The 24,186-nt window shown below is 45.8% G+C and overlaps 2 protein-coding genes across 2 annotated transcripts; both read left to right on the top strand.

The window, feature by feature from the left end:
• Positions 1 to 713: 713 nt before the first annotated feature.
• Positions 714 to 8,115, top strand: zfand5b (zinc finger, AN1-type domain 5b). Its single transcript, XM_084442235.1, has 6 exons — positions 714 to 881; positions 4,197 to 4,374; positions 4,570 to 4,681; positions 4,876 to 4,979; positions 5,152 to 5,280; positions 5,444 to 8,115. The coding sequence occupies exons 2-6, from the start codon at positions 4,218 to 4,220 to the stop codon at positions 5,590 to 5,592; spliced, it is 651 nt and encodes a 216-aa protein (XP_084298361.1). The 5' UTR covers positions 714 to 881; positions 4,197 to 4,217; the 3' UTR covers positions 5,593 to 8,115.
• Positions 8,116 to 13,790: 5,675 nt separating this feature from the next.
• Positions 13,791 to 24,042, top strand: tmc2a (transmembrane channel-like 2a; the record flags this gene model as incomplete). Its single annotated transcript, XM_084442506.1, has 20 exons — positions 13,791 to 13,827; positions 14,175 to 14,213; positions 14,527 to 14,953; positions 15,172 to 15,333; positions 15,800 to 15,890; positions 15,980 to 16,061; positions 16,283 to 16,389; positions 16,479 to 16,577; positions 16,671 to 16,813; positions 17,104 to 17,251; positions 18,409 to 18,597; positions 18,775 to 18,954; positions 19,455 to 19,613; positions 19,727 to 19,855; positions 19,943 to 20,010; positions 20,113 to 20,352; positions 20,702 to 20,827; positions 21,038 to 21,116; positions 21,296 to 21,419; positions 23,810 to 24,042. The coding sequence occupies 20 exons, from the start codon at positions 13,791 to 13,793 to the stop codon at positions 24,040 to 24,042; spliced, it is 2,862 nt and encodes a 953-aa protein (XP_084298632.1).
• Positions 24,043 to 24,186: the final 144 nt, after the last annotated feature.

The following is a 24,186-nucleotide window of genomic DNA, read 5'->3' on the forward strand; positions in this document are numbered from 1 at the left end:
TTTTTGAGTGAGCTTTGTCAGCTTGGCGTTTTGCCTCTGTGAATTTTTTTATTTTAGGTTCTGCCTCCGCCACGATCTTAGCTTCTCACTTGGATTCAGTCAGATTGCGCTCTCCACAGATATGGCAACGAGGGCTCAACCACCCGCACTGTTATTGGTTGAGGGGTACCCCCAGCCCACCCCAACCCCCCACCCCCACAGCCCGAAGGTTGACGCCCAGAAACGTCCCGATCGAAACAACAACAACAACAACATACAGCCAGACGGAGGGGCCTCTGCAGATAAACACATCATCACACATTCTAGTGAGGCCTAAGCGATAATTGAAAGGGATTATTTTTGTATTACTTTATACTTTTGTTTTTTTAGGAAATTCCCACTAAGTATACCTTTAAGGCATAATGTCATGACAAAGTAGTATGTCCCAATTTTATGCATACTCAAACTGCAAAGTAGTTTGCAGTTGCAGTTTGCATGTACTTTGTAGGGGCAGCTGTAGTAGGCCTACGTACTGGTAGTAAAAAGTAGAAGTATGCGATTCTGAGCGCAGCCTGTGTTGACGGTGTTGACTAACAACAGCCCTGCCCAAAACTCATTTCATCCAATCAGGGGTAACTATTTCCCTGACGTCTATTGCCACTCCTCTTTAGAAAAAGAAGGTAACAAACACAGAGACGATGGAAAACAGACTGTAGTTCAGCTGGGCAGCTGGAGGTGGGGGAAGCCATCACAACGTTACTCTGAGCCCTTGAATAGCATTCCTAAAGGGGAAAGGGAGATTCAAGTTAACTGTTACTGTTCACCAGGCATTATCCACTACGGAGCAAAACCTCCAATTAACTGCCGTTTGCTGCCGTGCTGTAAAATAAACATTTATTAAGGTAAGTGAATTTACTCACCGTAGTGCCAGAGCTAGTGCTAACTAGACAACTTTTGGGAGCTAACTTAACGTTAACTAGCGTGCTAGCTAGCTAATATTGAGATGGTGGGTCATTTTGTTGGATGGAAAAGTTTAATTGAACTGTTCACAACCATAATTGCTTGTAACATACACTAGCAATTTATGTAGCTAGCCCTACTTTGTCTTTCGTTGTCTTTTCGTTTAAGAACGTGCTTTTATTCGTATCGCTGTAACCCATCAAAGATAGATGATTGGAAGATACCGAATTACCGCTCGCTAGCTACGTTACATAGTAGGATAGCTAGCTAACGTTAGCTAGCTGTTGTGTGTAAATCGTTTTACCTCGCCTAGCTGGTTGGATAACGTTAACTACAGCAAGTTCTAATAACAGTAGAACTATCATCCGTGTGTCAGTGTTGTTTAGCAATCTAGACGTTAATTGTTACGTTCGTGTCCATACTTTCTTGTCAACAACTTGGATAGTAGCTAACCTAAGCTAGATAGCGAACTGGCAGACAGACGTGAACAAAGAGCAGGCAGACAAAGCCCCTGGCTAACCAAACCTGCTCACATGCGCTAACATCAGCTAGCTAGCTAACGTTAGCTACCTAGCTTGATGACAGAGTAAGTTATCATACGAATATTTTTCAGTTATCATTATTTTGGTGTACTTAATTGACAGGAAAACGATCAAATAGCCAATGTGCCTTTAGGACGGTCTGTTGGCTAACGTTAGCTTTGGAATTCAGTTCGGATATTGTTTGCAAATGTGGCTAGCTAGCTCAGCTAGCATGACTCAGTGGATTTAAAGAGCCATTCGACGAGGCCTCTCTTGACACCATATTTGCTTGTCAGTGAGCATGAAGGTGGCTTGCTGCCAGCTAGCTAACAATAATACAGTTTCTCATGTTCATGGTCGTGCTTTGGAAGCCTGTTAAAAAGGAAACCTTTCCTGTATACGTTAGTTGGCTAGCTAGCTTGTGCTGGCTCTTGAGGAGTGGTTAATACATTTGTCGAGACGGGTCGGGAAGCAGTTGATCACAGAGAGCACGGCTTTTGTGTATTATTTTTGTTCGTCGCGTTAGTAGATGATGGCTAACGTTGTGTGAGTGTGTTCGTATTTGGCACACAATATGGAAAATGCTAGCTAGCTAGAAATCTAGCTAGTTATGTATATGCTTGTCGGTTAACATTGCAACATCTTTGGGACGCGAGTAGAACATGTTCTGTGCTAAGTAACGATAAACACCGAACGACATAGCCCGTCTTGTTGTGGGGTCTGTCTATGCTGCTTCATGTGATGTAACCCAACCCTTAGTGGGGCTTCCAGAGTTGTCTATAAATAGTGTCAGCTGCATAGGGCCGTACACTGCGAGGTTGTGTGAGTGTGCGTTTGAGATCAGCGTGTCACATTGCACCCTTGTGACACTGGGAAGCTAATACCTCCGTCCATGTGAGTGTGGGACACTGCAGTCAGCGTGTACACGTGATGGGCGATTGCAGTCCTTTTTTCCGGGGAAAGCCTATGACGCACTTCACTAGAAAGCGTGGCCGGGCATGTTGACTTGAAGTTGTTTGTGTGAAGTTTATCAGCTCGATGCTCCTTGGCCAAATTTCCTCATCTGACTGGGCAAGGGTCTACTCTGTTCGGGGTCTTTGTCAATCCGAGTGACATGCCAGTCTGTGTTCATCATATTACAGCCTGGCTGTGTTCTGTGCCATGTGTTGTAATCATCGGAACAGAACGTTCTGGCGTAGCACGTTCTGGGGTGTCTTTACTGTTTGTTTGTCTCAGGCTGTGATAGCGAGGCAACCAGAGAGACTAGCATTCTCTTGTCATGATTAAAGATGGGATTCCCACCAAGCTGTTCAAAGATGCCCATCTTTTCTTGTCTGTTGGCCTTGTGTCATTGACTAGCCTATAACAAACTGTAGCTGAGTTTATTGTTGTGATTAGGTCACTACTAGATAGATAGATAGATAGATAGATGGATCAATACTTTACTGATACCGAAGGAAATTTAGGCGCCCAGTAGAATAATACACACACTAAACAGACACACACAGAAGAAGAAGCAGTACAATAAAAATGCGCCAAAAATATACCAAATTTGCAGTGTCGACTCACTCTAGTGCAAGACATCAGTGATAAACACAGTAAATGGATATCTGTTGTGTTGATAAAGTAACAAGGCAGATTGACTGAGTACATGTTCTCATTTGCCAGCAATGGCCGCTGAAAATCATCAAACACAGAACATTAAAAACTGAATCAAGGAGTCCCTGGGAGTCTTATGTTCAAAGTATCAATTAATTAACATCTAGTTTTCTGATCCCATTGCTCAAGCCATCCGCAGTGGAGACATGAAAGCAGGTTAGCTCCCTCCTTTGCTCTGCTCCTTCTCCTGGGATACAAGCCTGCCCAGCTCATCTACAACCAATGTAGCACACACTCTGGTGAAGCTCGGCTGCCAGTAGGCGCTAAAGCGATCACCCCACCAGGTGGGCTAGTGGTATTGGAAAGAAGTGATGCCAGTAGGAATTTGGGGTTCTAATCTTATGGGTTCTGGTAGACCTCCGACTCATTCCTCTCTCCAGCACCCCCCACACTCCTTTCTCCCCTTTTGAAAACTCTTCAAAGTAAACTTGCTGTCCACTATAGATCACAAACTTGACTTATACATAACCACCAATCAAAAACCAATATTTGTAATAATAAAAAAAAGTGCATAGAAACAATTACAGAGAACATTTGAGGATCTCAACTGCCTGGCGTCATGGCAACCCGACAACATAGCATAGAGGAGTAATACTTCTGAAGATCCTCTAGCTCAGACATCAAGATGAACTGTTTAAATCTCCAACTGAGCAGAGAGCTGCCAACATAGCTGTAAATAGACAGGTCATGGTATATAGCCTGACGACCAGGGTGAGAGGGTCTGAATGAAGCCAGAGTGATTTAGTGAGGCGGTTCCAGCCTGAGGCAGTGGTAGTTATGCCAGGACTAGACTGCCCTGTCCAGGGATTTCTGGAACAGTTCTGCAACTTCTTTTCAGATCAGAGTTTCAATGTCTGTAACATCTGCACACTGTTCTGATAAGTGACCAGAGCCTGTAATCCACTCGTTAGTGATTAGAGTGATAAGTTTGGGCTATGGAATGGTGATCTGTCTGGGCCGAAGGCGGTGAGATCTGTTGGGTTCTGCATGTCTGTGTTCTGGACCCATTCTGGACCCGTGGTTGTTTTCGTCTCTCCGCTCTCTCAACGTCCCTTTCTTTTGTGTGGTTCCCTCCAGGACGGTTCAGCAGCCGCAGCCATGGCCCAGGAGACCAATCAGAGCCAAGTGCCCATGCTGTGTGCCACCGGCTGTGGTTTCTATGGCAACCCCAGGACCAACGGCATGTGCTCGATCTGCTACAAAGAGCACCTGACAAGGCAGAATAATGGAGGAGTTAGCCCTCTGAGTGCTATGGGTAAGACTTTCGGATAGATTTTTTCCCCCAACGATTTGATAGCGTTTTACCCCTATATGTCACACTCAAATCAAAGTAATATTATCTTATGAGACAGAAAACACATGTTGGAACACACAAGGCCTTTGTAATACTTTGGCGCCCTCCGTTCCAGAACCATGCAATCATGTGACCTTTGATCTTGTTGTTCCCCAGGCGGCAGTGTGTCCAGTAGCCCCACAGCGGAGGCGGAGGCCATCCAGAGGATAGAGGCCACCTTGAACAACGCCGCTGCTGCTGCCGCCGCCGCCGTGGCCGAGGCCGCCAGGTGAGTGCCCATGTTGAGTCCCTAGACGAGTCCCTAGACGGGTCGCTAGATGAGTCCCTAGGTAAGAACATGTCTATGCTTGTACTGATGTTGGATCATGGAGTGATCATGGAATGGCCAGAAACGGGTCTGTTTGGGATGAAACTGATGTTGATGTTGTTGTTATTGTTTCCCTCCCCCGTCTCTCTCCGTAGTGGAGCAGCAGCAGCTCTCCCAGTGACCCAGCAGATGACAGAGATGAGCATTTCCTGTGAGGAGGAGGGGGCAGCATCGCCCAAAGCAGAGCTGACAGGACCTGGTGGGTGAACCACTTGGCAATCCGGAATTGTGTGTTGTTCAAGACTGAAGTAGACAAATAAGCGCCAGGTCACAATGTGTGGTTGCTGCTGCATTGCGAAGATCAGCTTAGTGTCCTAGTTAGTGTTGTCGTGTCACCCTGAGGGCTCATTGTGGTTCTCTGGTCCCTCCAGTGGTGACCCAGCCCACCGCCTCAGCCTGTCCCCCCAGTTCGGCTGGCAGTGAGGACCCCAAAGCCCCGGAGCCCCCCAAACCCAAGAAGAACAGGTGCTTCATGTGCCGCAAGAAGGTTGGCCTCACAGGTGAGCACTCAGTCTGTCTCCTGAGACACCGCCGTGTCAGCAAGCCACACTGCGGTCGGGGTTGTTAATGCCCCTGTGGCTCTGTCTCTTAATAGTCACCATTATGACACTGCAGAATCGTGTGTGTGTTACAAGTGTCACTCACTGTTTTGTGTTCCCTCAGGTTTTGACTGCCGCTGTGGGAACCTGTTCTGTGGACTGCACCGGTACTCAGACAAGCACAACTGCCCGTACGATTACAAGGCCGAGGCGGCCGCCAAGATCCGCAAGGAGAACCCTGTGGTGGTGGCGGACAAAATCCAGAGAATATAAGACCATAATACTCTCTCTATCTTTGACCTTTTGACCTTGAGAACACTTGGAGTGATTGGCTTAAAAAAAGGACTCGCGCTTGACCTGCGTTCTAAAGGACTAGTTTTTTTAAATTACCGTTTGGGGAGGTGGAATCCGGTTCTTCGTTGCATGAACGATCACATCTTTCTTTTGTTTTTAGTCTCTGAGCTTACAAAAAAACGATGATAAAGAACAAAAAGAATGTTTTAAAAAGAAAATCTGCTAAACTAGGAGCCTGGCTTTTTGTAAGGGGATGGCTGACATCATTCTTTGAGTGTTTTCTGGGGGGCAGGGAATCTGATTGTTGTCCAGTAGGCGGTCTGCTGTGTTGTGATTGTCCTGAGTTTACTGTGGGACTGTCTCTGTGTTTCGGGGGGGTGCGGAGGAGATGGAGCAGAGATGGGGCCTCCGTGGGCCCCGGGGCCGTCAAGACTGTTACTGCCTCAGCCTCCACCGCTGTGACTCGTCTGTCCCAGCTGGCTCATGTAGCAAAATGGATGCTTTCCGTCTTGTCAGGGGAGGTCAAAGGTCATGTTTAACCTTCCTGGCTCTATCTCGCAGTGTGTCATGGTGTCCTCATGGAGTCAGTGTGTGCTGGCAGACCTGTTCTGTGTTCAGTGCTGGGGCCTCAGTTCAGGGGAGACTCCCAAGCACTGCTACTCATTGAGATGTGATTAAGTGACTTGAAAAAAGAAAAGACGAAGATCATTTTAAAAACAAGCTTATGAAATTAAGCTAATCCTCCGATGGGAGTGGTGGAAGCAGCCAGACCCTAATCTATTCTAGCCTTGAGGATGTGATCTGTTCCAGCCTATCTCAACGTTCTGCTCTCATCATGAACTCCTCTGTGTGGAACAGAATATGGTTGTGCTCATCATTACTAAGCCAACGCTGCTGCTGCATTCATCCTGCTGTGTGCTGCACTAAAAAAACCATGGTTAGGTTGACTTGTATCTGTTAGATGATGATTTCCTATAAATCAAGGGCTGATGCTATGATGTGTATTTGAAGAGGGACTCTGGCGTTGCCTCGGATTCTTGGCTGGATGGGACACTTTCTAGAGGAAGCTGAAATACAAGTCACTTGCTGCCACTGTCTGAGATCACCACATTTTATTTATAGTGCATTTGATACACAGGCAATACGGTGTGCGCTTCACAGTATTTCTTTTCATTTTTTGACCATTTATTCATGTCAACCATTCTTTAACAGGCGCCAAAGGGAAACCAGAAACATAAATCCAGAAAGCCGATAGGTCCAGAAATACTGCGCACAGAAAACAGAGTTGGACTAGTTGGCACAGAGAAAATACAAAAAGACGAGGGTAATATTTTACATTTTCTCTACTTGGAATTCTTACATGCTTATTTGATGGGGACAGTCTGTATAAGCAACGAAGGGCAGTCTTTTAGAAGCGCTCCCCATCAACCTGGTGGCAGTGGATTGGACAAGCTCACACACATCCCAGTGAATGATCTTTGAGATGGTCGTGTATTCGGTCCCAGTTCAAAAAAATAAACCAAACAGCCCTTGCTGTATAAAGAAGAAACCGTACCAAAGTCTCAACCGTTAAATCCACCAGTCTATAGCGTACAGTACCTCTCCCAGGCCTGGATAAATCACTGAAGGAATCTAGTTATTTGATATAGATTTAACACTATCTTCTACTATAAAAAGAGTTCACCAAACAGAGAAAGAGAGAAACAGTGGCTTCCCATTGCTTTGTTCCTTCCGTGTCATGGATCTAAGATGAGCTGTTTGTGTTGCATCATCGGGCCTCACGCCCCCTCTAGCCACTCAGGTCATGTGACCCGTGCCGTCATGTGACCTGTGCCGTCATGTGACCCGCGCCGTCATGTGACCGGTCTGATGACGCCCGCTCTGCTCTCTTCTTTTGACGTCTGCTTTTTTTCTATCTTGCCGTGTCCCAGAGGATAGTCAGGACGTGTTTGCATGGGTTGTATCTACAGTATGACAAGTAGCCTAATTTAACATTCAACTCTTGAAGGATGGAAGGGTTAGGTCTACTTATCTTTGATCAATATTTCACGTTGTTGTCAAATGTTTTGTTCATTCCTGGTTTTTATTTCATTTTTTTGATGCGTGTGCTGATATAGTTCTGATATATTGTTGAGTGTGTGTCATCTGCTCTGTATTAATGTGTGTGATGTATGTATGCTAGTTCCAGTAGGTTTGGATGGATAGTTGGATGAGTATTTTGTGTGTGTGTGTGTGTGTTGTGTGCATGGAATCTGCTCTGTAGGTATAGCTGATCCAGTGGACTCATTCTTGATGATTTAGATCCTTTTTTATTTGTAGTGTTATGTTTATTTTGGTCTGGCTGCTTGGAGATGTTATTTTATAGGGCTGTGAGATTTCACTTAATCTGTATGTTTAAATCTTAACCTTTTTAGTTATGCAAGTTTGTACAAACCATCTTTATATTTATGTACCACGCATATAATCTTGTTACCCGATATTACTGCAAAATTGTATCATGTAAATAAAATTATGTACAGAGATATAGAATTAAGTATTCAAGGCTTTTTTCTTTTACTGCAGCGTTCAGTTCTGTGAAACTGCTTTTTGGGTGTGACAAGCAGTGTTTAATACAGTTCTGGGTTCTACTGTACAATGAGACATCTCTCAATGTCTGGAGAACATATGCTGTTAGTGTGATTTTTTTCTGCTTGGACAACTGTTGGCTTTCTGCTTCTCAAAGAGCCTCAACATGTGTGTAAATATAGAGAGGAAACATGGTTCCGAGGCCAGAGCTCACGTGAAAGACCCCCCCCCAAACACTCCCCCAGGCTTTAACCAGCAGCACGTGGCGGAGTAGAGCCATCCGTAGAGCAGGCTCTGTCACACACACAGGCCTCCTGGGGATTACTATAAAAGGCCCCCGAAACAGCTCCCCTGCCCCTCCCTCCATGTGGGAGAGAGCAGGCAGTAGCTCACGGGCTGGGCCTCGGGAGGTCTGGAGGCTGGGCCTCTCTGGGGGCTGGGCCTCTGGAAACTGGGCCTCTGGAAACTGGGCCTCGAGGCTGACAGGGTGTTGTGTGCAGAAATGTACTGCAAGAGCTTTTATTTTTCAGTCTGGCTTTTTCATAAACATTCAAACAGTACGTATTAGTTTTGTGAATTCAAGCTGCTTCATATGAAGTCAGGCCTGATAGTAACAAGATACCCAACTAAAGCTGTCTTTAATTTCCACATTCTTTTTTTGCATTTGAGCTTTAACATTCTAGAAACTAAGGCCATGCTCTGACCATGCTTGCAGTACATATTGTACAAAGTGATCTGCTGTATCTGGATTACCTGCTAAAATAAGCCCCTCTATTCACTCCCGTGCTCATTATCACTCTTGTCCAGTAGGTGGCAGCATGGAGACTGATTCAGCCTGGAGACTGATTCTTCCACAGACCCAGCTATGTAGTCTTGTCCTGAATCAAACCTGCTTCTTTACTTGTAACCTTATTTGCCTGCAATTTGAATTCAGGTCACCAACACCACTGTGTCTGTTCTACTTGTTCTATCGAGTACAGAATGCCGGCCAACAGCCTTTACTGACAGTTTCTCACCAGATGGCTGTTGACTATCAGAGATGATTAACATGACTTTTTGTGTATGTATGTTTCTCAACCCCAATAATACAGATCTCCTGTCTGACATTAAGTGATATAACATTTCCCAGACTAGATGCATTTCCCAGACTAGATGCATTAACATTTAAAATGAAATGCTCATACATAATTCACGGAGAGTATGCATGAAATATTAATTCACAATCATCAGAGGGGTTTTGAAACGCGAAGGTGTTTTGAGGTTTGTGATAATGAGGCCATTCGGGTCATGGACTGGCACTCTCATTCTTCCACGCCGTGAATAATGTCGGGAATGTGAAATACTAATAGGTTGGAATAATGTGTTTTATAGTGAAGGGCTTTGAAGTGTGGTGAGTGTTATTTTGTCTGGGGAAGATGAGCCCTCCTCCATTATTAAATGGGGAGAGACAGATTCAGTGGTGTTCTGTGTATCTGCGCATGTTTTCTGTCTGTACCACAACACACATCTAATTCTCAGTCGTCACAGAATATTTGGTCAATTTAATCTACAATATTCTCCATTCAGGTATGTGCATAGACCTTCATATAGAGGAGGATATTGATAATGCTCATGAGGCTTCTCTAATGGGTCTTGAAATGGAAACCTAAACCTTCATTAAATCTTTAAGGCGGTTCGTCTTGTGCCGTGTGTGGTCGCGGTGTCTGGTATCTCCACCAGTGAGAGTGTTTCTAACAGAGCAATTTAGATGGAATGGTTCCTCTGCTTTTATAGGGCTGGGGACCACGCTTGAGGTCCAGGCAGTCCCTTCAAGCTTAGTCTCAGATCTACATTATCCACTACAGGTAATCCTGACCATCCCATAAGAACCCAAGATGACAGAACATCTAGAACCACCTGTAAACTGACACACTCTTTAGTGTCAACTTGATTGACAGTGAATTCTCTCTACTAGTGCAGTGCCCGTTCCAGACGGGATGATTGCTTGGCCTGTGGTGATGCCGTTATCAGCTTTCTCAAGAGGTGCTCATCCGAACAGCTTCACACTCGACACTGCGCTTCCTTGGGTCCTGAGTAGCCTGTCCTGCTGGGAGGCCTAACTGGCCAAACTGATCTGTTGCCACATGGATGAAGTCTTTCACGGTTGTGAAAGCTAAAGTTAGTAGTCATGGGCCAAGCCGGCTACATTGTCACTCTAAATCTTGTTTTGCACTTAGTCACCATTTTTTATCAATTTTATCAAAAAAAACAACTGGAGGGGCGCCCCTGTGGCTCATGTACCACGTTGAGGCCAGTCCTTATCGCAGCAGCCCGGGTTCGAATCCGGTCTGGGCCCTATGCTGCATGTCTTCCCCCCTCTCTCTCTCTCCCACCTTTCCTGTCACTCTACACTGTCCTATATAATAAAGCACAAATGCCCCCCAAAAAATAAAATAAAAACCAACGAGACTTTACACACCTGGCTTTTTCTGTTTCTCCATTATCCCATTTATTTATCCACATAGGTTGCTTGCTGATATGGTTCAGCACACATGGTTGGTCTCAGGAAAACACTTCCTGGTTTGGTCTGTCACTGTGGCGCTCTTCAGGGGGCCTGCTCTGCCGCTGGGGTTGTTCAGCCATCTCAGCGTGTTGGTGACCGCTATCCCTGGTCCAGGCCTGTATACTGACAAGGGCTCTACCCTGGTACACCGCCCTGCCAGGGACCATTCATTACGCCATAGACATTTCACTCAGTCTACCGCATATACACTCAATATTATTCCGTTATTCACTCAAGTGAAGATATTTTTCAAAAGATGAAAGCCTTTTCTCCGAGGTGGCTACAGTTGTAGCCCCCCACCTAAAAAGCACTTTTTGCACATATCCACCAATGTCCACTAGCCTGGCTTTGCAACCCTGATCACATGATCTCTCTCCACTATAGAGAAATAGCATGTGAGATCATGTGATTAGGGTCATGAAGCCAGGCTAGTGGATACCATAATAGCTGAGTGTATATGGGTGGATATGTGCTACTTAAAGGACAATGCTCGTTTTTGACAACCTGGACCTTATTTACGACATATTATAAGACGTTTGACTCACCGAGATCACTTTGGTGTAGTTCGGAGGCATGTAGAAGAAATTTAAAATCCAGCGTATATCCATGTAATGGCGGTAGTCGGGGCACTTAGAATGCAGTTTCTAAAAATCTATTTTCTGCCGCGAAACGGTTGTTTTCATCAATCTGTCTTGATGAATCACTAGTTGTGCTTACATAGAGCATAGGCCTGTTGTGTTGTTTTTCACATGCCTCTGTAATATGATCTTTAGAAACGTCTTTAGACACGAAATAGCTTCCTCACTTGCTCCAGCACGCATGCGCACAGCGTGCTGGAGCAACGATTGTGCGCTGTGCGAATGCGTGCTGGAGCAAGTGAGGAAGCTTTTCGTTTCGAAAGACGTTTCTAAAGATCATGGCATGTGAAAACCACAACAGGCCTATGCTCTATGTACTGTAAGCACAACTAGCGATTCATCAAGACAGATTGATGAAAACAACCGTTTCGCGGCAGAAAATAGATTTTTAGAAACTGCATTCTAAGTGCCCCGACCACCGCCATTACATGGATATACTGGCTCGCGCTGGATTTTAAATTTCTTCTACATGCCTCCGAACTACACCAAAGTGATCTCGGTGAGTCAAACGTCTTATAATATGTTGTAAATAAGGTCCAGGTTGTCAAAAACGAGCATTGTCCTTTAAGTGCAAAATTGTGCTTTAAGTGCAAAAAGGTGGGGGGCTACAATTGTAGCCACCTCTGAGAAAAAGCTTTCATCTTTCAAAAAAAGTGCTTCACTTAGGCGAGTAACGAAATAATATTGGGCCTCATTCATGAACGAAGTTAAGAATTTCTTAGGAAGCATTTAATCTTAAACTCCATTTACACCGTTTCCAAGACGATTCTGGCATTCACCAATGTTCTCACATGTGGGAACTAAAAACAATCTACGAACACGGAAGAGCAGTCTTAAGTAGTCTACGGACTTTTCATGCAAAAGACATGTTCATTTAAAATTATTTGTGATTGCGTTTACTTCAAACCTACAGTTGTATAACATTAAACAATTGCAATACAATAATCTTTGTATCATTTATAATATCTCGTAATAATTGTTTTCATTATTTTACAAAGTGTACTGTCTGTCCAATAATATTCACAATGTGCCGGGTCCAACTGTGTGCCCTTCTCTGGATACAGCGTTGACTGAACGAGTAGTCTAATATCATCCCATGCATTAATGACACGGCTCAATATTGGTGGAGTCTGGTCTTTAGGTTTTCGTTTGGGCATGCCGAGTTGACAGCTTAGTATTTTATATCCTACAGTACGTTATTCTAGACTGTAGGTTATTGTATATTCTACTGTATTGTATCACTTCAACATTATATTTTGCACTGTCCTGTCTCATTACGTTTATGCACCAAGGAAATTTCCTCATAGTAGGAAGCTTACTCATCTAAATAAAAATCAGATTTTGATTCCCCAAGCTGGATTCGATCTGCAGTCCTCTGACTTGCTAACACACCTGACTCAACCCCACCTAAACCATTATTACCTGGCACAACCCCACCTAAACCATTATTACCTGACACAGCCCCACCTAAACCATTATAACCTGAAACAAGCCCACCTAAACCATTATGCTATCAAAAAATTGGGACGTCGAGGGCGCAGTTATTCAAACTGAGAAGTGACATCTGCGCACGACCCTGTAGTTGCATGTCCTTATATGGGGCTGGCGGGGAGTTGACCTATGCTAATTCGGGTGAGTGGCCACACGCTTTCAATTTGCGAAACCATGGGATTCACCATTAAGAGAAGGCAGGTGCAAACTCATCCAGCGGTTTACGAACACGTCGTGAATCAGACAGGAGCTTTCTTTAGAAACGTTCTTAGGAAGAAACTTCATAACAGAACTTAGGAAGATATTGGTGAATGGTCCCTGGCAGGGTGGTATACCGGGGCACAGCCCTGACTAGCACACCGGCCTGAACCAGGGCTAGGTGAGCGCAGGCTGTTCACGCCTTCATCTGCGTCTCTCTTGATTCTGCGTGTAGAAGCACTTGTGTGACGTAGCAGAGAGCTCGTCCTCCACTGCCCTCCCTGTGGCTCCTAGCGCCCACTGAGCTCTTGCCTCTTTGGAACAAGCCGATTAATTGCAGCTGTCTCAAAACCCGCTCATCCAAACAAGTTCAAACACTCGACACGGCACCTCCTTGGGTCCTGAGCAATACACCTGCCGAATGTCCACTTCATATGGTTCCCAGTTCTCCAGATAATCGTAATACAGACAGATATTCTTGTCTTTATAGTCTGTTGATGATGATGATGATGCCTTTGGTCCCCAAAATGGAGGTGTTCCCATTGACACATTTCCTGGCGCAGGACACATGCAGTAGTTGTCATAGTGACAGGGGATTAGTTACCTGAGCGGGGTAGAGCCCAGGTATCTGTGGGCCCCTGAGGGAGGCGTCGGAGCGTTCAGTCCAGTTACTGAGCAGCCAGAGACGAGGGGCAGAGAAGGAAGATCTGTAGAGACTGAGAGAATACATCCAGATCAGCACCATGCCTCGGAAGAGCGATGTGGCCAAGATGGAGGACGGTGAGTTCCTGGATGTACAGTAGCCTAGGCTAGACCAGATGTTGTAGTATTTGCTGACAATTATTTTTCTCTGACTGTAACGTGATCTTGACGTGGTCTTTCATCTAATTCTGGTGAAATGCCATTTTCCTTTCATGACTTATTTGACTATTCAGTATGTATTTGCATTTTACAGTGATGGTTGTGGTGGTGATGATGATGATGATGATGATAATAATTTGAGACAATGAGAACTGTTCAATACAGGTGAACTGATAGATATAGAAGACGCCATTTTGAAGATATGCATGATGTTTAAGTACCTGTTGATGGAGTGCGTGTGTGTATGTATCTGTGTGTGTGTTCAGTTGGGATAGACATCGACGGGGAAGTGAGTGACAGTGAGGGTAAGTGGAGAGGAGGAGGAGGATTAACCCTTCGGCCAGTCAGTGGTGTTTCTTTCCACTTTGTCGTGAATAAGATATCAACTTGTTTTCTTTTATTTGGTTATTCTGTGACTAGTATCTGTTTGTGTACCTGTGTGTGTAATGTGTTTGCTTGCATGGATGTGTATTTTGTTGTTTGTGTATCTGTATTTGTGTGTGTGTGTGTGTGTGTGCATACATGTGTGTGTGTGTGTGCGTGTGTGTGTGAGTGTGTGCATGTGTGTGTGTGTGTGCATGTGTGTGCATGTGTGTGTGTGTGAGTGTGTGTGTGTAGACGACACCACTCGGAGGAGGGGTAACAGACGTCCGGCGGCTGGGAGAGGGGGGGGCGGGGCCGGCCGCCGCGGAAGGAAGCCAGCCAGCGAGGATGAGGATGAGGAAGATGATGAAGAAGAGGCTCCCAGAGGCCACAGAGGAGCCAATAAGAAGAAGCCGGCGAAGAAGTCACGTGACGACGATGACGACGAGAGCGAGGACGACGCCCCCAAGAGGAAACGAGGCGGGGCAGCCAATAAGAAGAAAGGGGGGCGGGCCCAAGACAGCGAGGATGACAGTGAAGAGGAACAAGGGAACAAGAGAAAGAAGGGAGGAAAGAAGCAGAAAGAAGAACAGAACAACAAGGACAAGAAAGGAGAGGGGAAGGGCAAAGACAAGGAGGACGAGAAGGACAAGAAGAAGAAGAAGAAGAAGAAAGACAGCAGGTGACCGACTGCTCGACAGTTATTGTCCAGTTACAACAAAATAAAAAGAGATCAAAATAATGACTCGTTGTGAAGATTGTAACTATTGGCAACCATGAGCAAGTACACTAAACATGGTTTGTCATCTTTGCAAATCCTGCCATTCAACTGTCTGTCTACCTCATATCTCTGTTCTACCTCTGTCTCTGTCTCTCTCTCTCTCCATCCCTCCATCCCAGCTCCGACTCAGACCCCAACACAGACTCTGATGAAGAGGAGGATGAGTCCATGTCGGAGGGAGAGATGGCCAGACTGAAGGAGGAGGTGGAGGAGAAGAAGAAGCTGATAGCCAACATGAGGAACAAGCCCTGGCGGATGCACCGGAGGCTGACGCACCTGAAGTAGGGATGCACCATATATCAGCTGGCATATCGGTATCGGTCCAGGGCCGATGTAAACAGATCATTATTTCTGTCTAGCTGCTGTTGTGTGTTGTTTTTGAGAGGAAACAATGCAGTAAATCTAAGATTTATTGTCTTTTCCGAATGTTTTGGAAATAGAGACGGTGTTTCCAAGTGTTTTTCAGTAGGCTATATATAACATTTGATTATCATAGAAATGTGTTTTTATACAGATCATATCGACATCGGTAAATATCAGTTATTGGCCATGACAACAATGTTAATATCTGTTATCGGCCAACATTTTCATATCAGTGCATCCCTAACCTGAAGTAATGATACTTGGGTACTTTGGCTGTTGACCGACTGGCCATGTAGGCCTAAGACGGCTTGTGTAGGCCTATATTAACACAAACGTGTATGACTTCTCATAAGACAGTATGGCTGACCTGTCCTCTCTTTCCAGGGAGGCCCAACAGTTTGTGGACAAGTTTGAAGGGGCTTTGGGGAAAGGGAAAGGCAGGAAGTGGTATGCCTACAAAGTCATGATGATGAAGGTTAGAATCAGACAACGCATTTTGTTATTTCTATGATCTTAGATTGATTAGGACGGAATTAAGTCTGCTTGTTTTCCCTCTTTCACTAGAAATGGATCAAGTTCCAAAGAGATTTTGACAATTTCAAAACTGCCTGCATACCGTGGGAGCGCAAGATCAAAGAGGTGGAGAGTGAGTCACCTGTCAAAAAATTATGTCTGCGTAGTAGGCAGTCCAGTGTAAATGAGTAGCCTCGTTCTGTTTTTTATGTAGAGAAACAGAATGTGAGCTCGCGAGATCAGGGTTGTCTTATGAGACTAGTAAATGACAAAATATGCACTGTTCAAAATGAGTCAGCGTAGCTAAATACCGCCACCTAGTGGACTAAGCACGCGTTACTCTTCTGCCCGCAGGTCACTTCGGATCTTCCGTGGCGTCCTACTTCATCTTCCTGCGCTGGATGTACGGAATGAACCTGGTCCTGTTCGGCTTCACCTTCGGATTGGTTGTGATTCCTGAGGTAAAAACAGCTATATGGCCGGGGTTAAAGGGATATTTCACCAATAATTATAATAATCATGTACTGTATCATCCACACCTGTTCCATAGGTCCTGATGGGGCTACCCTATGGCTCTATACCCAGGAAGACAGTGCCCAGAGCTGACCAGCACACTGCCCAAGACTACTCTGTCCTCATGGACTTTAACGTGGGTCAAAGCAAGTCGTTTATCAGCCCATCATTAGCATTGGCACCAAATCTCTTTTTTTTTTTTTAAACACGCTGTTTCTTTGTCTTACAGGGATATTGTAAATATTCAGTGCTTTTCTATGGCTACTACAACGACCAGAGGACCATAGGCTTGCTGAAGTTCCGGCTGCCCTTGTCTTATCTCATGGTCGGGATCGGGAGCTTTGGCTACAGCCTGATGGTTGTGATCCGCACGTGAGTCTCCACATATAACACACACACACACACACACACACTCACTCTCTCACACACACACACACACACACACACACACACACACACACACACACACACACACACACACACACACAGCCCCTTTAGTGACGTCTCTGATGAGGTTTACTTTTGTTCCCTGGACCAATACAATGGTCACTTATTAGGGCTGCTGTATGGATAACTAACTCAGATTTGTATAATAGACCATCTTCGAATGTTAAGAGACACGTATAATAATTTATGCGTGGCGTTGTGTCTTTGTTTGCTAGGATGGCGAAGAACGCAGATGTGGGTGGAGGGGACGGGGAGGATGGGGAGTTCACCTTCTCCTGGAAGATGTTCACCAGCTGGGATTACCTCATCGGCAACGCGGAGACCGCCGACAACAAGTACGCCTCCATCACCACCAGCTTCAAGGTAACCATGGAGACCCAACAACATGTCTTGCAAATACTGTTAGAAGCAGGTGCCATCTTTAAGGTCAGTTAATGTGTGCATGAACCTATATCAGTCCCTTGGAATAAAATATCCAATAACCCTCCTATAGAAGGCTAGCATCCAATAACCCTCCTATAGAAGGCTAGCATCCAATAACCCTCCTATAGAAGGCTAGCATCCAACAACCCCCCTATAGAAGGATAGCATCCAATAACCCCCTATAGAAGGATAGCATCCAATAACCCCCCTATAGTAGGATAGCATCCAATAACCCCCCTATAGAAGGATAGCATCCAATAACCCCCTATAGAAGGATAGCATCCAATAACCCTCCTATAGAAGGCTAGCATCCAACAACCCTCCTATAGAAGGCTAGCATCCAATAACCCTCCTATAGAAGGATAGCATCCAATAACCCTCCTATAGAAGGCTAGCATCCAATAACCCTCCTATAGAAGGATAGCATTCAACAACCCCCCTATAGAAGGCTAGCATCCAATAACCCCCCTATAGAAGGATAGCATCCAATAACCCTCCTATAGAAGGATAGCATCCAATAACCCTCCTATAGAAGGATAGCATCCAATAACCCTCCTATAGAAGGCTAGCATCCAATAACCCCCCTATAGAAGGATAGCATCCAATAACCCTCCTATAGAAGGCTAGCATCCAATAACCCCCCTATAGAAGGATAGCATCCAATAACCCTCCTATAGAAGGCTAGCATCCAACAACCCTCCTATAGAAGGCTAGCATCCAATAACCCTCCTATAGAAGGATAGCATCCAATAACCCTCCTATAGAAGGCTAGCATCCAACAACCCTCCTATAGAAGGCTAGCATCCAATAACCCTCCTATAGAAGGATAGCATCCAACAACCCTCCTATAGAAGGCTAGCATCCAATAACCCTCCTATAGAAGGATAGCATTCAACAACCCCCCTATAGAAGGCTAGCATCCAATAACCCCCCTATAGAAGGATAGCATCCAATAACCCCCTATAGAAGACTAGCATAACCGATCCCTCTGATCCTGAAACCAGTACCTGTCTCTGTGCCTGTTCTGTTTTTTAGTCCCATTTCAATCCTAGTGGCCTCTAACCAAACCTGTTCCCTGGTGACGTTTTGGACAACAGGAGTCCATCGTGGACGAGGAGGAGAACCAGAAGGATGAGAACATCCACCTGAGGAGGTTCCTGCGCGTTCTGGCCAACGTCATGATCATATGCAGTCTGGGCGGAAGCGGCTACCTCATCTACTTCGTGGTGAAGAGGTCTCAGGAGTTCGCCAACAGGGATGACCTGAGCTGGTACGAGAAGAACGAGGTGAGGCTGCAGGAGGTCTCCCATCTTGACCTTCTGACACATGTGCTTGTATTCCTGAGAAACTAAATAAAGGTTATGAATGAATGAATGAATGAATGAATGAATGAATGAATGAATGAATGAATGAATGAATGAATGAATGAGTCTCTCCTTCTCCCCCCTCCCCTGTGTGCATAGCTGGAGCTGATCATGTCCCTGCTGGGTCTGGTGTGCCCCCCGCTGTTCGAGACCATCGCTGAGCTGGAGGAGTACCACCCCCGTATCGCCCTCAAGTGGCAGCTGGGGCGCATCTTCGCCCTCTTCCTGGGAAACCTCTACACCTTCCTGTTTGCCCTGTTTGATGAGGTCAACAACAAGGTGCATCACCACCAGCTGAGCTTCACAACCTCAGAACCTGAGTCAGGGATAGTCGGGTTGAAAAGTATCAAAACAATGGATGAACCAATGTAACAGGATATACAGTATTCATTATGTGGACAAAAGTGTGGGCCAGTCAAGAGTGGAAGAACTTGACTGGCCCACACAGAGCCCTGACCTCAACCCCATCCAACACCTTTGGGATGAACTAGAACGGAGATTGTGAGCTAGGCCCTCTCGTCCAACATCAGTGTTTGATCTCACTAATGCTCTTCTGGATGAATGGGCAAAAATTCCCACATACAGACTCCAAAATCATGTAGAAAGTCTTCTCAGAAGAGTGGAAGCTGTTATAGCTGCAAAGGGGGGACCAACTCCATATCAATGCCTCTGAGTTTAGAATGGGATGTTATAAAAGCTCCTGTAGGTGTGATGTGTAGGTGTGATGTGTAGGTGTCCCAGTCCTGTTGTCCATATAGAGTATGTCTTCTGTCTCTCAGCTGGAAGAGGAGGAGTCCATTAAGAACGCTTCTATCCACGCCATGAAGGAGTACTACGCCAACTTCAGCCTGTACAACAACGTCTCAGAAGCCACTCCCCCTCCCATCGACCCCTCTGATGTCATCAGAGGACCTTGCTGGGAGACCGCTGTCGGCATAGTAACCAAACATGACCTCATACATCATAACCAGTATCATAGTGTTATGGGATGTACAGTATGCTGTATGTTTTCGTGGTCCATGTCAACATCTCTCTTTCATCTACCTCACAGGAGTTTGTGAAGCTGACCGTGTCAGACATCCAGGTGACCTATCTGACCATCCTGATTGGTGACTTTGCCCGGGCTGTCATCGTCAGGTTCCTCAACTACTGCTGGTGCTGGGACTTGGAGGCGGGATTTGTGAGTAAAAAAAAAAGGAACGGGACTGATTTGTATGACCCTTATTAACAGAAATCCACCTTGATATGAATTTGTCTATTTCTGTAGCCGTCATACGGAGAGTTTGACATCAGTGGCAACGTTCTTGGTCTGGTCTTCAATCAAGGCATGATCTGGTAGGGGATGCTTACGTTTTTCCATGGAGCCACATGGACACATGGACTACAGCAATGCATATTTCATTCTGACCCCTGACCCTATGTGTGTCTACCTCTCAGGATGGGGGCGTTCTACGCCCCGGGGCTGGTAGGGATAAACGTCCTCCGCCTGCTCACCTCCATGTACTACCAGTGCTGGGCGGTGATGAGCTGTAACGTTCCTCATGAGAGGGTCTTCAAGGCCTCCAAGTCCAACAACTTCTACATGGGCCTCCTCCTCCTCATCCTCTTCCTCAGTCTGCTACCGGTGGTCTACACCATCATGACCCTGCCGCCCTCCTTCGACTGTGGGCCCTTCAGGTACTGCTCACACACACACACACACACACACACACTCTCATACACACACACTGATACACACACACGCACACACACGCGCACACTCACACACACGCACACACACACACGTGCGCACACACACACCCACACACACACACATACACACACACACTCATACACACACACACACGCGCACACACACACACACACGCGCGCGCACACACACCCTCATACACACACACACACACACGCACGCACACACACACACACGTACACTCACACACGCGCGCACACACACACACACACACACACACACACACACACACACACACATTGTACACATTACCTACCCCAGTGTATCATGTCTCAGTGGGAAGGGCAAGATGTTTGATGTCATCATGGAGACCATAGAGCTGGACCTGCCGGCCTTTTTGGGGACCCTATTCAGCTACGCTGCCAACCCCGGCCTCATCATCCCTGCCGTGCTGCTGATGGTGTGAGTACACTACTGGAGCACAACACTCTGCTGCTGTCATCCAATCACAACACAGTCTGCTGCTCTCATCCAATCACAACACACTCTGCTGCTCTCATCCAATCGCAACACACTGTGACCCTCTCACCCAATCACACACATTCCACCTGGAGCCATTCAAACAAAAAAGTAATTAATAAATGGATGTTGTGAATATGTCCCTCCTGATAGACTGGCCATCTACTACCTGAACTCGGTGTCTGAGGCCTACCAGAACTCCAACAACGAGCTAAAGAAGAAGATGCAGATGGTGAGTGTGTCTCAAGAGCATTCTCTGGTCCTCATGCTCACTAAGGTCAAACTCTGTCTAAGCAGCGTGGGATAAACATCCTTCCTGATCTCTCTCTCTGCTGCTCTCTCTCTCTGTTGCTCTTTCTCTCTGTCTCTCTGCTGTTCTCTCTCTGTCTCTCTGCTGTTCTCTCTCTCCAGCAAAGAGACGAGGAGAAGAACAGGAGGAACAACACTGACAGCACCAACCAGGTGATGAAGGACCTGGAGGACCTCCTGCCCAACCGCTCCCTGGCCCCGCCCCCACCCCCAGAGCCCAGCGCTGGTGAGCATCACTACCGTCTGCACCCTGCCACGAGCCCACCGTGAGGTCTGCTGTACTTTCATATCTGTGACTGCCATCAGAGGTTTGGTCCTGATGTCTGCCAAGGGCTTTTTTTTTTCTTCTTCTTTTTTTTCTTCTTTTTTTTTTTTACAGATTATGAAAGTGTAAATTGTAAGCTTTCAGATGATGTGCCATGTATTGAAATCTGCAAATATTTGAAGAAGATATGCTTCTTTGAATGTTGGTACACCTGAATTCACTAAGCAGAGAAAAATGACTATATGACTATTTAGTTAACCTTAAACGGTTGTTTGTTACATTGAGTGACTACTTCGCAACTTCAATTTTCGTAATATGAAAAAAAAAAAAAGGAAAACAGTAAAAAAAAATAAAAAATAAAAAAGTATTTTGCCCTCTAGCGCATTTTGAGTACTGCCGACATAGCGCCCTTCATGAAACCCAGAGCGCTTTACAGAGTCCAGTATTCATTCAGATACAGTCATACCGGTGGTGGTAAGATACATAGCTACAGCTGCCCTGGGGCAGACTGACAGAAGCGTGGCTGATTGTTCTCCAAATGTCGCTTTAAGTTTGTTGTATTTTTGCCAGTAATTTTCACCCCACACGGTTTACAAATGGTTTTGTTTTCCTTTGCATCAAATATGAAGTTTATCCAGATGTCTGCTCTCCTCTTTTTCCCGGTGTGTGCGAACGTTGACAAAGACATTTCTGAACTGTGGTGATTTACTGAACAGTTCAGGCGCAGCAGTCGTATGCTGTTAGTTGACTTCCCGCCGGCCGGTGTAGCAACGGTACTATTCAAATGTAGGCTACACACAACAGGCTACCTGTAGGTTGCATCCAACTCCTTCTATTAATACATCCATGATCCAACTGCGCACATCCCGAACCTCGACATTCTGATTTGAACTTTTCCCATACGTCCCTCCATAACCATTTTAGTCTAGTTTTTATTTGTTGACGAAAATGTGAATAGATATAGTCATAGTTTTTGTCATCATACATTCATTTTATTTAGTTATCGTCTCGTGACGATAACCCAAAAAATGTCGTTGACGAATAGTTTTCGTCATAGTTCTCGTCAACTAAATTAACACTGGTTGTGTGTAGGCCTACATTTGAATAGTACCGTTGCTACACCGGCCGGCGGGAAGTCAACTAACAGCATACGACTGCTGCGCCTGAACTGTTCAGTAAATTACCACAGTTCAGAAATGTCTTTGTCAACGTTCGCACACACCGGGAGAAAGAGGAGAGCAGACATCTGGATAAACTTCATATTTGATGCAAAGGAAAACAAAACCATTTGTAAACCGTGTGGGGTGAAAATTACTGGCAAAAATACAACAAACTTAAAGCGACATTTCGAGAACAGTCATCCTGAAATTCACGAGAAGGTAAGCACCCCCCCACCCCCGGCTAACGTTACTGTATTAGCTAAACCCAAGCTGGTGTGTTTCTGAAATACTTCAAATACAATACAAGCTAAAAGAAACCAGTGTTTCACTTAGGTTTGTGGCGTGGGAGAACTGAAGTGTCTGATCATTGCAACGCTAACGTTAGTGGCTAGCTAATGTTAAGCACAGGTTAGCTAGCAACAAGTGGGGCTATGCTTGTGGCGGCTGGCGGGGGTATCTAGCGTTAGCTAGTCTGGGTAAGCTAGCTAAGCAACTACTGCTGCTGTCTAATGTTATACTGTAGCTAGATGGATAAGACACGAACAGTTAGCTATCTGGCGCCGCCATAGCCCCTCTCCTCCGGTGTGACGTTAGCTAGCCTGTGCCTGATGTTAGCTAGCCTGACTAGCCAACTATAGTGCTGACATGATAATGTTATTGCTTGCTATATCAGGCAAAAAACACAGTTAGCATCAGACTGGGGGAGAGGAATGCTTCATTATGAAACTGTCTGACGGAAGCAGCCACGCTTCTGTCAGTCTGCCCCAGGGCAGCTGTAGCTATGTATCTTACCACCACCGGTATGACTGTGTCTGAATGAATACTGGACTCTGTAAAGCACTCTGGGTTTCATGAAGGGCGCTATATAAATCCAACTTGATTGATTGATTGAACTAAGCCTGTTTAATTTGAGTTGTCTAAATCTATGGTAGATTTTGTCGACTAAAATCGTAATGATATTTAGTCAAAAGACTATGACTAAAACAAAATCATAATTTGCTGTCAAAATTAACACTGATCAGGAGGAGACCTCCAGACCGGGTCATATTTGAGCTCTCCCTCTCCACCCTGAGCAGATAAGAAGCCAGAACCAGGAGGAGACCTCCAGACCGGGTCATATTTGAGCTCTCCCTCTCTACCCTGACCTCCAGACCGGGTCATATTTGAGCTCTCCCTCTCTACCCTGAGCAGATAAGAAGCCAGAACCAGGTGGGAAGTCCGGCAGGGTGAAGCCTGGAGCTGCTGGTGGGGGAGTGAACCTGCAGAAAGACGTATCGCTCGCGTCCCCCAATCCCAACGCCCGAGGGCCTGTGAACCGCCCACCTGGACCCCGGGGACCCGGACCCCTGCCTGGGAACGGCCAATCACAGGCGCCAGGGGCGGGGCGTGGGCGGGGGAGGGGACAGCCCCCACCTCGACAGTAAACCCGAGAGAGTGTGTGAATGGTGGTCATCCCGTCCATAGAGACACTGTATAAACTGTCCCCTTAACAGTTAGCCATGCTGATGCATACAAACATGCATGGGTGTAGAGAGGGATTTTGGACCCCATGAAAAAGATATTCCACT

Source organism: Borostomias antarcticus (assembly GCF_949987555.1).
Source record: "Borostomias antarcticus genome assembly, chromosome: 8".
In the NCBI taxonomy this organism is placed as follows: Eukaryota; Metazoa; Chordata; class Actinopteri; order Stomiiformes; family Stomiidae; genus Borostomias; species Borostomias antarcticus.